The following is an 18,237-nucleotide window of genomic DNA, read 5'->3' as shown; positions in this document are numbered from 1 at the left end:
GGGCTTGTGTGAAAGACGATATGGCTTGAAATTATGTTAGTATGTTAGTAGTGAGATCATCATCCACCGAGCCTTTTTCCCAACTATGTTGGGGTCGGCTTCCAGTCTAACCGGATTCAGCTGAGTACCAGTGCTTTGCAAGAAGCGACTGCCTATCTGACCTCCTCAACCCAGTTACCCGGCAACCCAATACCCCTTGGTTAGACTGGTGACAGACTTACTGGCTTCTGAATTATGTTAGTAATGAGATGATGTCAAATAAAAGAGTGTGGAAGAAGAAGAAAGGACAATATGATTGACAGACAAATAAGCAAGGGTCCACCAACGAGGTGGACAGACGACCTTATAAAGGTCGCCGGAAGACGCTGGATGCAGGTCGCTTCCAACAGGTATCTGTGGAGATCAAAAGGGGAGGCCTATGTTCAGCAGTGGACGTCCTATGGCTGAGATGATGATGATGAAGCAAGGGTGATGATATTGACACATTTGTAATTTCTTATTAATATATCGATATCGTGATATGCATGGCAAATGAAAGTAGTAAATATTAGGAACCTATTAATTTGAAGAATTTATTTTCAGTTTCATGAAGGTTATTTGACTTATTTCTAGCACCCTTCACGTTGTACAACTTATTTAAGAGCTTAGGTAACAGTTTGATTAAGTTTAATGGAAAAATAAGCTTAATTTATGTAGGTACTTTTGTTATGGCGCGATGTTGCGTGTATTTAGATTCGTGCTATAAATATTTATCAGATCTTCAAAAAAATATGGCCGATATCGTTAAAAATAATTTAGTTGCGTAAAAATATGTATAATGGTCTTAGTAGCTAACTGAAAGAGGGAAACATATTGCGCCGGTACCGAATAGAATTGAGAACAGAGCAGGAAAAAGAAGATGGCAAACGAACAGACGGATCACCTACTGGAGAACATGCCTATAGACACTCGCATCATCAGAGGAGTAGCAACCATGTTATGGGGTCTTTTCTTAAATGTGCATTGTTTTGTTTCATGAGATAGACCGCAAGTGGCACAAAGCTGTATTAAAGTTAAAGCTTCATTAAATCTATTACTGTCACTTTTTATCTTGTTGACAAAGAAAGAGTCAGCAATAGATTTAAAGAAGCTTTAACTTTAATGGAGCTTTGTGCAACTGACGGAGAGAGAAACAAAAACCAAAACGAATTCATTGCCTTTCATAAAAATGTGTAATACACTTTTAATATAAAGCATCATAAAAAACAGTCATTCAGTTGCTTTTAACACACCCCATATTTACAGACAGATTTCAAAGCCACTTCGCATACAGTTTCATATTTCACACGAAATCAAATTGGAACATGCCTCTTTCCTGTTCCCAGTAATATTTAACTGCACCAAATATTTCCATAATTGAACGAGTGAAAGCATCAAATATCAACGCCACAAACAACGGTGACACGAATCCGACCGGGCCCAATTTTATCCGGGTCCCAATGTCGTCCGGGCGAAATTTCACCAGGGCCCAATTTCGTCCGGGCGAACTTTCACCAGAGCCCAATTTCGGTCGGCCAATATCCGGGGAGGTGTTCTTCGACAAATGACATGAAAATTGATAGCTTTAACGATCCCCAGTTGTATAGGGTAGAGTTGGTTTGTTTTGGCAGAAAAATCGAAATGATGTTAACTGATCGGCGAGTGATAAGCGTGGGTTATGAATTCATTTTACGGCGTAAAAACAAAGCACATATACATATAATTAAACTAAACATCAGCAAACAAGTAAACAGTGAGCCGCAAGTATAAGTCTCAATATTTCACACATTAAAATACTCTCATCTACTCCTAAAATCCAATTACATTTGAATATAGAATCTGAGAGACGCGCCTCGCATAGTGATGTACCACAATAGTTCTCGGTCGGCCGTCAATCGTGCAGTCAACTGCGGCCGACGCACTACCCTATTATCGGACGCGGATATCCTCTGATTGGCCTACATTGTGCGGGCTACTAGTGGTAGTGGAACTCGATAATTTACTGGATTTGAGCGATTACGCTTTTAGAACATAGGAACTTTTGTGAAATTAATTTTCTAAAGCAGACAAGTGCACTTTCTTATCTTTCACTTCCGGTGATAATACCTTTTATATAACATATTCGGTAAACTAAAGAGTCAATATCTCATACTGTTGTGGTAAGACAACTATCGGAGGATATGAAATAGTCTTTTTTAATCTTAAAACCATTGCCAATTATCCAAAACATAAGTAATATGGTGTTTGATTAAAGCCCGGAAGATGCTACGAATATTAAACTTAATAAATAAACAATAAAATAAGTGATAACCTTCCATGTGTCCCGATTATCGACATCGCCGCAATATGTCGCCCCGCCATTTTGATTCATCGCTGTCGGCTTTCGGCTGTCGATATGAACGAACAATAGACTATCGACTGTCGGTTATTTATCTAGGGCTTGTGTTTAAACACCACCCAAAAAAGTACCTATTTTACTACCAAAATGGATAAATGGTCACCAAATAACGTTTCCAAAAATATTATTAGATAAAACCATTTTTTCGTATTATTGACTACTCAAAAAATATATGGACGCCTTTAAAATACACTTTAGACCAAATATTATATATTGTCACTACGTAGATGTTACCAATTATGTAATACCATGACTCTAATTTGGTCATTTTGGGTGAATTTCAACAGGTCCAATAAAATCTTCATTTCCGTGGATTTTTATACTTCAACTTTAGAACAAGAAAAAATAGTGTTTACTAAAGTTTTTGATAAGATATGTATTCTTACTTAATATCTAGTAGATAGCTTAAAAAACTAACGAGATATACAAGACTAAAATTTTCATGCCACGGCGGTGAAACTTGCATGCACGGCAATGAAACATGCGTCCATGGCAATGAAAACTATTCCTGCAGCCATCGTTTTGACATATCTTTCTCTTTCTTTTCTTAAATACTCCCCTAGTAAAACAACCTAAGTGAACCTGAACCTGAAGTGGTGTGTGTGTAAGTTTATCATTTTGTGAGGTGAACGTGGAAATATCTTTTTGTAGTTGCCTATATAGTACAAATTGTTTTTTTCTTAATCATGCCGTGGCGATGAAAACATAAGTCACGGTAATGAAACATGCGGTCACGGCAATGAAACGAAATTGTTTTACAAGGCATGGCAATGAAAATTTTTTCATTGCTGTGTATTTTTCTTCATTTCCATAGCAAATTTTGACCACGGAAACCACGGCAATGAGAGCACGGCAATGAATATCAAGGCAAAAACATCAAAAAACTAAAAATCTGTTAATAATTCACAGTAATTAATACGTCACAAATAAACATAAGATAGATGGCATTGTAACGAATGATCAATTAAGAGGACAAACTTATTCAAACAGAAGTAAGACCTATCCACGGCGATGAAAGAAAAAATGTCCAGTGATAAAAAAATTGCATACTTGCATTTATGGCGCGAAAACGCAGGCACGTGCACACGTCATTCCACGTCGAACACTTGACGACCACTAATATGCAACATTTAGCGCACAGCGGGAGGGACGCAAACCGTTATAAAAAGCAATATTCTCAAATATGTTTAGGACATGGCGATGAATGGTAGTTCTGGGACAAACTATTTTTTATTTACCATTTGTTGTATTGTTCAAATATTTGAACAAATGTAGTCCGTAACAATACTTTAACTATTCACGAATCAAATAAAAGTAGGTTTTAATATAAATAACTAATACATTTTTGTCAAGAAGGTCTAGTACACATCAAGGTGACGTGTGGACAAACACGGCAATGAAAGATTTTGAGGTTTAATTTTTTTTTTTGGAGAACCTATTAATCCTATTAACAAAATATTTAGTGCTACACATAGATTACTATTTCACCTACTTAGAAAAAAATATTAGAATATTATAACAATGATTTTTAGTACCGATTTCATCGATGCCACGCAATTTTTGGTCTCGGGAAATTCACCCTTTTGTTAGACTAAAAAAGCTAAAGATCGCTAGAATATTTCCCAAATACCAATTAATATACTAGGGTTCCCAAACGTACGTCACTTATTTATTGTTATATGAATTTGTGTGTAACTCAGTGCATTTAAAATGCAAGCACGCAACATGCAGCAAGCATGGCTTCTGTCACGGCTCCGGCGCTGCAGGGCTCCGGCGGTCCCATGCGAGCTTATCGTCGCAGATGGTTTTCACGCTCACCACCGCAGCTTCGGCTTGTTGGCCGGCTCCGCCGGCCAGCCTCACCCGCGGCGGCGAGCCTTAAAACTACCTGCGCCTCAGCTCGCAGGCCGCCTCGCCCCTCCGCGCCTACGCGGTTTTGAATTGCACTCTAGGGGTAGGGCAGACAAGACGTGGAGTCGGTTTTGCAGCGATTCGTTTTCGTCACTAACTTTAATTTTTGGTAGTAATATTAATCTTTTAGTTGGATAGAATTTGGTGACCATTAATCCATTTTGGTAACCAAAAATAATATGTGTGCGAGATTTGCGATTTTTCTGATGTTATTTTATTTTTTTTGGATCATAATATTATATACTTTAGTGCCCTTTTAATAAAGTCAATTTATTTTTTTTGGAGTTGTTTATTTTATTTGGTGCCTCAGCTTAAAGTCTTAAAAATATTTTTGGTGACCGCCTAAATTATATCCTTTATCTAGTAGCAGTACTATTTGTTTGTTAATCGTGTGTTTAACTAATTGTGTATTTTTTAGGCTAGATTAATCTATATTAATGATACATATAATGCTGTACAAAAATATGTACAAAGTGAAGTAATAAACGATTTATTTATTTAAAGAAAAATAGTTTTTTTTGTTTGAACTCACTAATCTCAGAGAATCCGATTTGAAATATTAATTCAGTGCTGGATATCCCATGTAGCAAGGAAGGCTAAGGTTTTTGATCCGTGTGCGGGAAGTTGTTCCTACTTGACACGGGTAGAACCGCAGATTATTATACCTTGCTTTAGATGGCATTTTTCATGGCAGTGTGCTTGATTCATCCGGGAGCAGTCGGTTACAATCCCAAGTAATTTAATCATGAAATAAATCTGACATTCATAAAACGACTGGATTGATTTAAATGTAAATTGGTATGGAGGTGGATTGGAAAATGTAAGCAGTCGGATTTCCAAGGATATTGCGCCTTTCGACTAAAATACATTTTTCCAACATGAAACTTGTTCTTTACTTTCATTTGGTAAAACAATTTTTTTCCAATCCAGCAATACATACTCCTTTAAGTGCACTTTACACAATACGCCTGTATGGGTCTTATTACGAAGGACTTCAACTTTACCTCTGCAAAGTTTCAAATACAAGAAACTGACTTCAGAACCGTGTTGTAGTTTTCACTTGTTTTCAATTAAAAACTTTATTCCATTACGAATAAAGTTCGACTTTCAAAAACTTGCTTGCAGTTTAGAATGAGGCGCTAGAACTTTTTGATAAGTTACGACAATAATATGAAAATGAACAAGCTACAGTATTTCTCCATTTAAGCAATATACCTTACTAGCTGTTCCTTCCAGTTTCACTTGCATCCCAAAGGTTTGTCTGCGTCAGGATCGCTGTCACAACTCACCGATCCACTCAAAATACATATAGAGAGTTGCTACCTAATTGCTACCAGCTACCGTTAGTTGATACCAGCTGCTACCCTCATGGTTACGATGATATTCAGCATCTAAAGGTGACAGCCATTCTGACAAAGGATCTACTTTCCACACCCTCTTTTAGCTTTATATTTGTATTTTCTTTGTATTATGCTTCTTATTTTCCTCAGCTTTATAATACTAGTAAAGGTAAATATCTGATTAAATATTTAATATCATTAATTTATGGAAAAAATAAATTAATATGCAGGATTGTATGGCTTAGCATTTTAATTTGCTGTGAATGTTAAACGGAGTCCATGGCTCGTCAATGTAGGTCGTATCTGCGGGTAGTTGATTGAATTTTCCGCTGTCAACGACACGGGAATTTGTTCTGTGGCCAGGAAAAAGGCGGGATTAAGTGAGGCAAATTTTTTCAAAGTAAAAATTGCACCCTCTGTAAAAGTATTAGCAGTAGACTCGCGCCATAGCGTTACCATTTTCTTGGAATCCCACTATTAAAAAAAACATTAACCGTCGCACCTAAAAATCTTTTAAACGTGTCTGTTGTTCACTACTGTCTAAAAAAAATCCGATTATGACGTTGAAATGAGGTCCGTTTAGCAGCCACACTTTTTTGGACAAGTGTTCAACAGATGTTTAAGTTTTGTAGTAAGGCTGTGAGTATTTCATTGAACCTAACAACAAGATATGAATATCACAATGTTGATACGTAAAAATGTATGAAATAGATTTTTTTATACGATATTTGATAGAAATTACGAAGGTGACCTGTTATCTAGCATACTAAGTACATAATATTATGTGTACAGTGCTACCTTCAAACAGCATGATCAATATAGTCCCGGTATTACTAAAAGCCCTAATCTGTCACTGTCATGAAACCGATCTATTTCTGAAGATATATTATTCAGTGTTAAATCGGCGATCCGACGATAAATCATAATTGAGCTCCTCTGATGTTCCCTGTTTACTTATTTATATTACATACTAAAACCCGAAATGTAGAAGTGAAAAGTTATTTCAAATATGCGCCTACCTTCACTCACTCACAATGGGATGGAAATCCGACACGACCGGAGAGAGATCAGGTGCAGGAGTGACATTAATGTGCTCTCCGATGCACAAGTGTATCAATCACCAACTTCCAGACTCCGGGCTGGTACAGTCAACTTCAGGTCAGTGGTAACAGTTTTATAGGAAAATCGTACTTATTAGAGTACTATTGAGTTAAGGTGCATGACAGTTACCACTGATGTGCAGTCTACTGTACCTATATAAAGTTATTTAAAACCCACAAAGCCATTTCTATCCGACCTGGGAATCAAAGCCAAGATCCCGAGCATAGTAGTCACTTGATCACTACACCAAAGAGGCAGTTGATTTGACATGGAAGCACAACAAAAAAACAAATGACTGCCGAAAATGTTTCTACATACATAGTTACGTATGTATGTATGTATCGTTGCGGGTCTTATCACACATTCATTCGGTCTAAATAACCCAATGAACATCAATAGCAATTCTCCAAGGCTGGGTACTCTATAACAATTACAAGCGCTCCTGCGTTCTCGCGTGTTTTATGGCCCCAATATCTGAGCTCTCACTTGACAGTGGTCTTGATAGTAAAGCCTTTTTATTCTCTGTGTTGTGCTGTGAGATCTAGAATTTTTTGTTCTTAGTTTTATGGTAAGTTAGGATCTTTATTCTAGTTTGTTTTTGCTGCAGTAGATATGCATTGCTTAGGTCTTTGAGGTATGTGCACCAGTTTTACCTAGTTATTGCATTTGGACCAACGGTTTTGATATTACAGACGTTAGTTTTAGTTTATAGCTATTGACTAAGAGTACCTGCGATATACGAAGGATTGCAGATACCTACATTACACGATAAAGACCTAGGTTAAAAACAGTATATAAAAGAAATGAAATAAGTTCCATAAACATTAAAGATTAAAATTAATACTTTTGCAAAAATTGGTATCACACAACACAAGTGTGAATGGAATGTGTGTGTGGAATTCCCTTCCACATTCGATACGCGAAAGCCCATCGTTGGGTGCATTCAAGAGACGAGTAAAGGAATACTATTTATCGACATGAATGACATTTATATTTGTATGTATATATATATATATATTTTATATGTATTATGTTTATGTATTGTGTAGTTTTACTACATATATATGTTTAGTATATTGTTATTTGATATTTTTGCTTAGTTTTCAATGTTTGTTGTGCACTTTTTAATCTACCCTACCACTATCAAATCTCTCCATGGCTTTAAGGTTGGCTGTAAGAGAACCCAATTCTGGGTTAAGCTCGCCATTGTACATAAACTGTCTTTATTATTTTTATTATGTATTGTTAAGTGTGCAATAAAGAATAAGAATAAGAATAAGTGTGTTTTTACCATTCTAGCAAACCAGGATAGATATGTATGATCAAAAAAGAGGAACCACAATTCAATTATAATATCAAATAAACTATAGCCATTCTTTGAAGCCGAGTTGGAAAAATATCTGTGGAAAAGATAAAAGCTTTGTACCAAAATAATATTCGAGAATTTCCTAGTATCACAAACGGCAAAAACGATATGAATTTTAATATAGGTATAATATTTTGCAAACAGAAATTCTAAAAGTAAACTGCAGACTAAACAGTCGGCCGATAGTTGGCCTGATGGTAGGTTTTTTTTTTAATATTGTTAATTCAATTAAAGTTTGTTGTCGGTCTGATACCGGCCAAATACCTGATCGTTGTAATGTACGTACTACCATTCATCTTCGTACTCATTTATGAGCCCGAACAAACGGACGACTAAAAGTTTGCAGTGTGCAGCATTCTAATTCAATAAACAAAATTGTTGACTTGAAAACGATTTTTGCTTTGACTGAACCTTTTTAATTAAAAAGACAGAATCGAGATGAAAGAAGAAAGAATTGTACAATTATTACGCTTCAGAGATTTCACAATTTGTTAGTAATTAAAGACTCTTTAAGTTCCAAAGAACTGTCGTGGACAAGAAACATTTCTTTTTGTAACTTTTGTCATCGCCTGCGGTACTCATATTGAGAGAGAATAATGTTTTTTATAAGTATTTTATGTTTTTGTTAATAGTATTTGTCCGATAACACGATTTTATTTATCTTCTAAAATAAATTACTTATTAAAAAAACCCGATTATCGCAAAAAAAATAAGCTTTTTAATATTTCCTACACGTTTGCAACCTTACTACATATTTAATTTTGTATCTACTTATTAATTATTAATTTTGATCACTTAATTTTTAAACCAATGACGATAAAAAGAGCTAAAAAAAATAAACAACAACAAAAGTATCAATTAAGCAAATGTTTATCATATCAAAGCAAAAGATAGGTAAACAGTTTCCCAAAATACCTCGAAATACGTAAAAAATACTGCCTACTGAAGGGACAATTTAAAACCAGTTGCTTTGATATAAAATCCCCTTGTTTACCCATACTGAACACCATGCACCCCGCATGGTGTTCCCCGTTGGACACTGTAGACTGTAATCAAATTATGTTGAACAAGCGGGTTTTTATTTCATGGTTTTTTAACCAAAATGGGAGGAAAATATCCTGGTGTCCTTTTGGAGAATTCGGTTTGTAAATAAATGATTTTAGGTGAATTAGTAGGTACACGGAAGCTTTATGTATAAAATGTAAACTTGTAAGAAAAAATACTTGAGAAGAAAAGTACGAAAAATATTGTTTAAAAAAAATGTTCGCATTTTTTGTGTCATAAATATTTCTTACTAAAAACTACTAATTAATTAAAAAAAACCGGCCAAGTGCGAGTCGGACTCGTGCACGAAGGGTTCCGTAAATTACAGTTAAATCAACCTATCTCAAAAACTATAAGAGATACTTTGATCAAACCAAAAATCGTTGAAAGAGTTAATTAGCATGCATCACCTCTATTTTTTTTAGAATTTTATACCCCGTAGTTATAAAAATAGAGGGGGGGGGACATACTTTTTACGACTTTGAGAGCTGATATCTCAAAAACCGTTCACTTTAAGAAAAATGTTTTTTAGAAAACTTTATATCATTTTAAAAGACCTTTCCATTGATACCCCACACGGGTATGTACATCGAAAAAAAAAATTTCATCCCTCAGTTACATGTATGGGGGGCCCCACCCCCAATTCTTTTTTTTACTATTTAGTGTCATATTTTTGTAGCGGTTCATACAACACATATTCCCATCAAATTTCATCACTGTAGTACTTATAGTTTCCGAGTAAATCGGCTGTGACAGACGGACAGACGGACAGACGGACAGACGGACATGACGAAACTATAAGGGTTCCGTTTTTGCCATTTTGGCTACGGAACCCTAAAAATACTAATATATTTCTTACTAATTCTTCTAAGAAACACATTTAAAAATACATAATATGTACACATGTTTTTTGTTTTACTAGGATAGTTTTTTAACATTATTGTAAACTTGTAAATATCTATGTAAATAAATATCAACTTTTTGAATTATATAATACTTTTATGATATTGTCACGTAGAAAACAACAACCAAAAAACTTCATAATCGAGTTTGTTATAAACACCAACATAATTCCAACGTCACCTGTACCAAAATTAAAAAATACAAGCGCGCTGAATTTTTTAACAGGGCAAGGAGAAACACAAGCATAATAAATGGCAACCCTCAAAGATCACGAGTGGTCGTCGACCGAATCTACGACTTCTTCATAATTTATGAGCCCCTAGTACCTCGAGCTGTTATCTCACATTCTACCCCAAAGGGATTGTTATCTCTGTAATCAAATGTTTTTTTTTTGGAATCTTTATCGTTTGTTAGCTTTATCGTTTGTGTTTTGTTATTTTTATTAGCAAAATGACAGATGTTGTGGTTTTGATTCCTTTGAGATAAAGTCGTAACATCAATTTCTTATTCTGAAACTTCCATTCAAACAGTTTATGTAACTATTCTAAAGTAAAATATATAGTATCGCAGGCAGATCCGAAATATTTATCCCGATACGATTTTTGATTATAATAGACCTATTGAAAGCTAGGCTATTATTTTTACCACAAAATATTTTACAACAACGTATTTCTAAAACAAACAACCTTCGATTTTTAATTACAAAGAACCGACAAGATGAGAGAGCAAAAAAAATCTGTATCAAACATTTATTTTTGGGATTACGCGCCGCTTAGTTCAGACAATAGACCGCATTGAAAAGCCATACACAGCTCACGGTTTTACCAGCGAACGAAAGTTCACAGAGTAAGGAAAGATAGCGGAGATGCTAGAAAGGTAGGTCAGGCGCTTCCTTGTAGGTCAAGCAACAATAGTCGTGATCAGTTACTAGAACTAACAAGAGGTTCAGGGTTGTCAGATCAAAACCAGTCTGTCAAATATTGATCTTGATTGATTAGTGATTTATATTATTCCAGAGAAGGTGCGTAAAGGCAGAGTTGGTAACGTTCCTCGTTCCCTAAACTATGCGTGCTATGTTCTTAGAAGATTTTGCATTATGACATCTCCGCTAGTCATTTCGTTATCCATGGTTGTGTTACATTTTAAATTGTACACGTTATATCCCTTTATATCCCTGAATCCATTGTCGGTAGTACAATAAAACAATTGAACGCTATATATGTTTCACGAGAGGTTCAAGAAAAACGAGTACGGATTTAATTATTTATTAACGTGAAGAGCTAGAATGGTTTGAGGACAGTTTTATAGAGAGCTAAGAGAGAATAAAACTGTCATTGAACATCCTTGGCAGTCGTTACGGGTAGTCGGAAGCCAGTAAGTCTGACACCAGTCTAACCAAGGGGTATCGGGTTGCCCGGGTAACTGGGTTGAGGAGGTCAGATAGGCGGTCGCTTCTTGTAAAGCGCTGGTACTCGGCTGAATCCGGTTAGACTGGAAGCCGACCCCAACATGATTGGGAAAAAGGCTCGGAGGATGAAGAGAGAATAAAAACATTGTACCTAAACACTTCAACAATAAATTGTTTTAATGCTATGGAGATGTTAAATAAAAAAATAAAGCTATTTCAATTTCTAGGTACGTACAACAATCAGAAGCAAAAGATAGGTAACCTAAAAATGTATATGAAAGAGGTGCAGCATATCGGAAACTGATTGCCAATTATTGGAATCAGGCTATCGATGTTTCATGAGCATTGTTTTCGAAAAAGTACATGCAATGAAATATGAACCTTTTAGAAAGTATTTCGAAAACATAACGCAAAATGAATGAAAGAATATCTCACAAAGCGCTCAGATACTTGAAGTTGGACTAAACAGTAATAATTTCTAAAAAAACAGCAACAAACTGATAGACATGCAAAAATGTAATAGTAGAATAGTTTCAAAAACGAACCTGCCGGGATAATTGCAAAGTTAAATGAATTTCTCTCGACGAGCGAAGCAATGTCACAATATAGACGGATTAACAGAAGAAACACTCACTCTAGCGTAGTAAAATTATCAACATCGGAATTGGATGTGAAAACCATAATTGCATATATCAGATGTCTGTTTTTGCATGTTCCTGCTATTGTTTTAAACTGGATGTAGCTGACTGTTATGTTTTACATAAAGCAATTGCCTATTCTATCTCCTCAACCCAGTTACCAGCAGGACATTTTGACCCAGCAACACATGTCTGTCTGTAGGTTAGTCGTATTTTCATTATACATAGATCTATTTTTATACACCTTTTAAAAATGATATATTTTATCATCATGAAAAAGAGTGGAACTTCTGTATCAATCTACTATTAAAGTTTGTTCCAGTAAAATGAACAATAAAAACTAGGAGAGCTGCTGTCCTTTATTTCTTCGTTTGGCGTGAACTTCACAGCATTGTCGTTTCATAAACGGTTAGTGTTTTTATATTGCGTTCTATCCAGTTGGTAATGAAAGAAGAAATATTTTTATAGCCTGCACTTTCTTTGAGGTAAACGGACTGAAACAATTTCTTATGCTTTCTATACTTAAGAAATGCTGTAATGAACAAACGCAATGAATGTAAGAACACGAATGATAAAAGACTCCTGTGTCCTCAGGGAGAAGGTACAAAAATAAACCATAGAAGGAATTTTATGGGGAATTAATTAGTAATCCGATTATGAAAGCGAAAATATCTCGGTCTGTCTGGCTGTGTGTTTGAGAAAGGACATAAACTATATTTTTCCCGATTGTGGAAAGTGGTTCTCTCGTGACCCGAGTGGGACTGTAGTGAGAAGCTAGCTAGTTCTCTTACAGGGCTTTACACATTATCAAGACGTATCTAACCACATCATCTGGATCTCACACAGCTTTACCATTGGTCAAAATCCATTTGACGTCACGCAACGTCAATATAACAAGCCCTGATTGGTCGAAACGCCACTTCACTAGTTTGCCGGCTTCATTTCATTAAGTTGCTGCTTGAATGTGACACTTCTAGTGTTCGGTGCCAAGTTGGCACTATTGTGCAAGTTTGTGGTACTTGTGCGAAACTTCAACTTGTCATGCTGTATTTATGTAGTGGTTGTGTAGAATATGAAGTGTTGTTGGGGAAATTTATTTACTGACTTTATAGATTTTTTTTGGGACTTTTTATTTGTAAGAAGTCGTGGTGCCCTAGTGTTTAAGGCACCTGTTTCTCAAGTACCTATAAATGAAGTGATGAATGATTAGATTTCAGAACAGGCAAGGACCAATGGAACTTTTCTATGTTATTGGTACCCTAGTGTATTATGGAAACCGATGTTATAATAAAGGTGATCTTTACAGACAGTTTGATAACATTCAATGAAGTTGACAGAATTGATGAATAATCAGGCCACTTTTGACGATCAGTGTCTGAAAAACCTATTTATTTTGTTTCTTAAAACTTAGATGAATTAATAAATAAGTTTGAAACAATGTTTATCGTGTTCAAAATATAACATTACGTTTTCAATTTGAGCACAATGTAATTGTATCAAAGAAAACAATATGATACGGTCGAACGATCAGCAAACTGATTTTATTTCGATCAGATCTCGTAATCTGGTCATCGGTTTATTTTAGAATAATCTTGTTTAACAAAACAATGGGTATTGTGAGATCATACGATTTTGTGGAAATATAATAACTATTATGTTAGCTTTTTATTTGGAGCAAAGTTTTTGAACAAATAAATGTGGTTGCATGCTCATTTTCACGCACAAAAAAGTGCCTTTTAACCGACTTCAAACGAGGAAGACTTTCTTAATTCTTCGTTTTTACACAGATAAATTATTTTTAATTAATAATTCGTTGTTTATTTTTGTATATAGGTACGTAAAGTTATTTTAAGGATTATGCCACAAAAAATAATATATGATAAAAAAATAATATATTCTTTTTTGAGCAGAAAAAATCCTGTAATATTTTAATTCATTACGTAGATATGAAATAAAGTTTGTTAGACACTTTTGTTCGTGTCTAATATTTACTAAAAACATCAAAATATTAAAGCGGAGTTTTTTGAACCATAACGAAGCGTATTCAATTAGCAACTAGTTTCGGGGATAACTAATTTGCTAGTCAAAATTAATTTAAATTTGTTAATTAGAAAACTCAGTCCGTAGCGACGACCCAGCTAAATAAATATAATATTATGCAAAATGCATTTATAATTTTTGAGTTCCGTCGACGCTTGTTGTTGAATGAAATTAAATAATTGAAGTTGGTTACTGTCGTTTCTTGAGAAATTAAAATTAATTTAAAATTGAAGGAAAGAAAGATGATTTCATTGCGAAAAAGTAAAGGAAATACATGAATTGGGAAAATATTCACGCAAGAAATATATATGTAATTTACATGGAATGACCGTCTATTTACATTTACTCACCCATAGAAATTATTAAGTCTTTTAATTTTCGGCATAGGTACTTTACTTCGTGATTGTTCCGACATATACATACATATATACCCTTGAAATTAGTACAAAAGCCTGCAACTGAGCTTCGATTTATTTTCTCGCGTTATGTACTGTACTCTATATATTTTCCCTAACATTTTAAATCATGGATTTCCGCAAAGTAACGCCTGTTTCCATAATTCATCTTATTTAAAATTATACTTGGAGAGGCCTATCGCAGTCCAGCAGTGGACTGCGATAGGCTGCTGATGAAGATGAATTAAAATTATTAAAACTCACCTCTCTGTCGATCATAAGCATTAATACACTCGCTGGTCTGAAACTGGCTGATCAGGGCAGTCTTCCCGACGCCCGGAGCGCCCACCATGGCGACCCGGTGACACGCCACAGGCCTCCTCTCTTGAGATTCGGGCGCCGATTGCGCGGGCGACGATGGCGCGAGGCTGCCGGACCGAGATCTTCGGCGACGGAAGGAGTCTCCACGGTTTACTATTCCTGGAAAGAAATTGGCGATCGTTAGTTTTTGCCCAAAACGCAAAGAAATAAGATAGTTTGTAAGGTAGGTTGCCAAAGTGAGTAAAATAAAGTGAATGGGAAATGATTATTGACCTGAAAAATATACTGCCAGTATAACAACATTATTTTTTTTTGGTTTTTCTTGATATTTTTTGCAGTAAAGTTCTTAACAGTGTTTTCAAATTTATTTAACCTTTAACCTTAGCTGCAAATCAGCACTTTTTGAACATCAAGATTTACAAAAAACAGCCCCCAAAACGCTTCTGTCACCATTTTATATGTGTTTTTCTGCGTGTTAAAATTGTTGCACAATAAGCTAAAATCGAGCATTCATTTAATAAACCTAGATCCACAGTTATTTAAGAAACAGTTGGTAATAAGTACACAATTCATTACAAATCAAAGCACACCCCACCAGTCATCATTATACCCATGTTACCCAACCAAACATTACTTAGAATTTCTCCCTTCAATTCGGTACAGCACGGAAATACGCGTATTTTATAGGTAGGTACTTTAGTATTTGGCGCTGTACGAGTACTCATTTTACGGTCTGACGTCAGACCATCGGGTATGACCACAATAAACTGTGTATCGCGTCAGCTGAGCTAAATTTGGGTAACGTGCACTCATTTTGATGGTAAGGCCCTTTGGTTACGCCGATTTGATTGGCCTGTCTGGGAGTTATTTTAGAGTTTGTGAGTAATGTAGGTATATAATTTTGATTTTGAGGGGTGTGGTTTTTGAGTGGGAGTATTTATTTACCTATACCAATGTTATACAGCTGAAGCATATTGAGGGATATTTAAAAGTCTCTTTCAGTATTAGGTAGCATATATATCGAACGCCTTAGACTGCTTGTTTCCAGGTACGCGGAATAGATCCCACAGGACATAAAATTAGAAGACTAGAATAACTATATTGGGTAATAAGAATGGTGGTCAAAGTGTACGTACTTTGAAGACATTTTAATATAGGTATTACCGCAGGAAATAAACAACCCTTTCAGCGTTTAGTAGATTTAAAAAATATTTTTTATTTCGTAGATTCCTAACATACGAGCATTTAGCATACATTTTGCAATTCATCTGTTAGCTTCACGGAGGTCTGACATTAACGGGTGTAAAAAGGAATTAGTACATATCTATGGCTTGACGTTTACGATTCTACTCTATGGCATGCAGCTGCAAAGTTTATTATTTCTTTCATTCACAAGTAAGATTTAGATTCATTTAGATTAATGGGATAGCCTATAAATCTAACACAAATATGTGTGCTTAGAATAGGAGCCTGTTTAAAATTAGGTTGTAAAACGAATTTATACTAGGCGTGAATTACCGTTGTGTATCTAGGATTCTGAATATTTATATCTGCTGCATAGAGTAGTACTCTATATTTATTCGGCTGCTAGACTTGTCCTTAGGTTCTCGTATCAAAATAATTTTTATTCAACAGAAAATGTGTATAAGAACCTCGGAATGTTCCAGGCAAGATCTACGGATTTTGATGAAACTTTATATATCTACTAGTTACCTAAGATATATTTGTGTAGTTTAGTAGTGTATACAGTTTGTTAATATGCCATCACAGTAACAAAACCCTGAGCCATATACATAAACTTTTTTTTCCAAAAACGGGAAGTTCTCCGGACGCAAGTAAATTCTTAGTGAAACCGCTAGTCGGTCATAATAATTTTTAAATAGCTAACCAACACCACATTACTTCCACCCGAGGCTTAGTACCCACCATTTAATGAGTAATTCGGTCTACTTTCAATGTAACGCCTCGTGTTGGAATGACGTCAATCCGCCATATTTACAAACAGACTCAAGCCCTTTTGTGTTTATACCGCTAAATCCGTCCAATGGTGGTTTTCTTAATTTTAGAACGTTTCCTTTTCAGAGGTAGGTATAGTGGGTGTTCAAATTGTTACTTATATAAGTACTACTACTAATTAAAATATTTGATTGCCAGTGCCTTTTATTTGATTTATGAAAAAATATCTTCCAATCTATAAGACACAATTTCACCTACAACATAAACGTCAAACTAAATGGTACTTCAACAACGCTTTTTGAATTTAAACCCTGTTAATTTTACTGTAACTAGAATTTAACCCTAACCTTGACGTAACTAAGCTTCGAACAACCGGGCCTTACTGAAAAAAAAACTTTATAAAAATTTGCTGACTTCAACACACAAGGTAATCCGCTAGCTATGCGCATAACAAACATATTTAGTAGTTAATTAGCAATTCCCTAACAAGGTGGTGAGCTCTTAATCAAAGTTCGGTTGTTCGCCAATTCCAAACATTTGGCTTCGGAACAATTCCTGAGTTTAGAGTCAACCGCGCGTTTATAATACTGCAGAGACCAGTTTATTGAGCCCAAGTTACGAGTTTAGTTACAAGTTAAACTGTTGAAATTTTTATGTGACAATATACTTATTTTTAGAGGAGAAAGAAAAGCACTGTAAACCCTTGTAAAACACTAGTACTCATCTCCATCAGGTTAGACTGGAAGCCGACCTCAACATAGTTGGGAAAAGGCTCGGAAGATTTGTACAAGTCGTTAATTCATTGTGTCATGTCTTTTTATCGCCCCACCGCTGGGCATAGGCCTTCTCTCACACAGAGAAGGATTGAGCGTGAATCGCCATGTGTCACTTGCTCAATGTGGGTACGAACGAACTTTAATACTTATTACAAATTCACCATGTAAAGTTGGGGTATTTCAAATTAGTTCCTACATGGTTCGTTCAAGTGGGGTAGTTTTTGATTAGCTCTTAAAACGATATCGTATAAAGTTAGTAGTTGCATCCCACAAAGTGTAGTGTGTAATTTCATGCAACGTTCGGAGATTTTCGGTATGTGAAGGGATGAATTTTTATAAAAAGTGCCTTTGAAATAATGGAATGTAGTTTTTCGCCGGAGTTATAGAGTTATAGATACATATAGGACTTATAGATTGTGAATTACGGTAACGTGACTTAATTTTAAGAGCTGCTGACATATCATTTACTTAGTTATGTAAATTGCTTGGACCGAGAGACTTTACAATTAACAGAAAGACTTAAAGTTAAGTAAAGTTTGAGTATTTCGATGTTAGACTACTTTTCATACACTGCACTTTACATTGCGTTATTACCATACCAAACTATTATAAAAAAATGTTA

At 35.3% G+C, this 18,237-nt stretch overlaps 1 protein-coding gene across 1 annotated transcript in view; it reads right to left on the bottom strand.

Moving 5' to 3' along the window:
- The window catches only part of LOC126056697 (GTP-binding protein REM 1), a 160,733-nt gene that overhangs the window by 16,533 nt on the left and 125,963 nt on the right, over window positions 1–18,237 (bottom strand). Inside the window, 1 exon segment of the mRNA XM_064036926.1 lies at window positions 14,827–15,042. Within this exon segment, the coding sequence (XP_063892996.1) occupies window positions 14,827–15,042 (216 nt within the window).

This window comes from Helicoverpa armigera, chromosome 11, assembly GCF_030705265.1.
Source record: "Helicoverpa armigera isolate CAAS_96S chromosome 11, ASM3070526v1, whole genome shotgun sequence".
In the NCBI taxonomy this organism is placed as follows: Eukaryota; Metazoa; Arthropoda; class Insecta; order Lepidoptera; family Noctuidae; genus Helicoverpa; species Helicoverpa armigera.
This window is presented reverse-complemented; position numbering and strand designations above follow the sequence as displayed.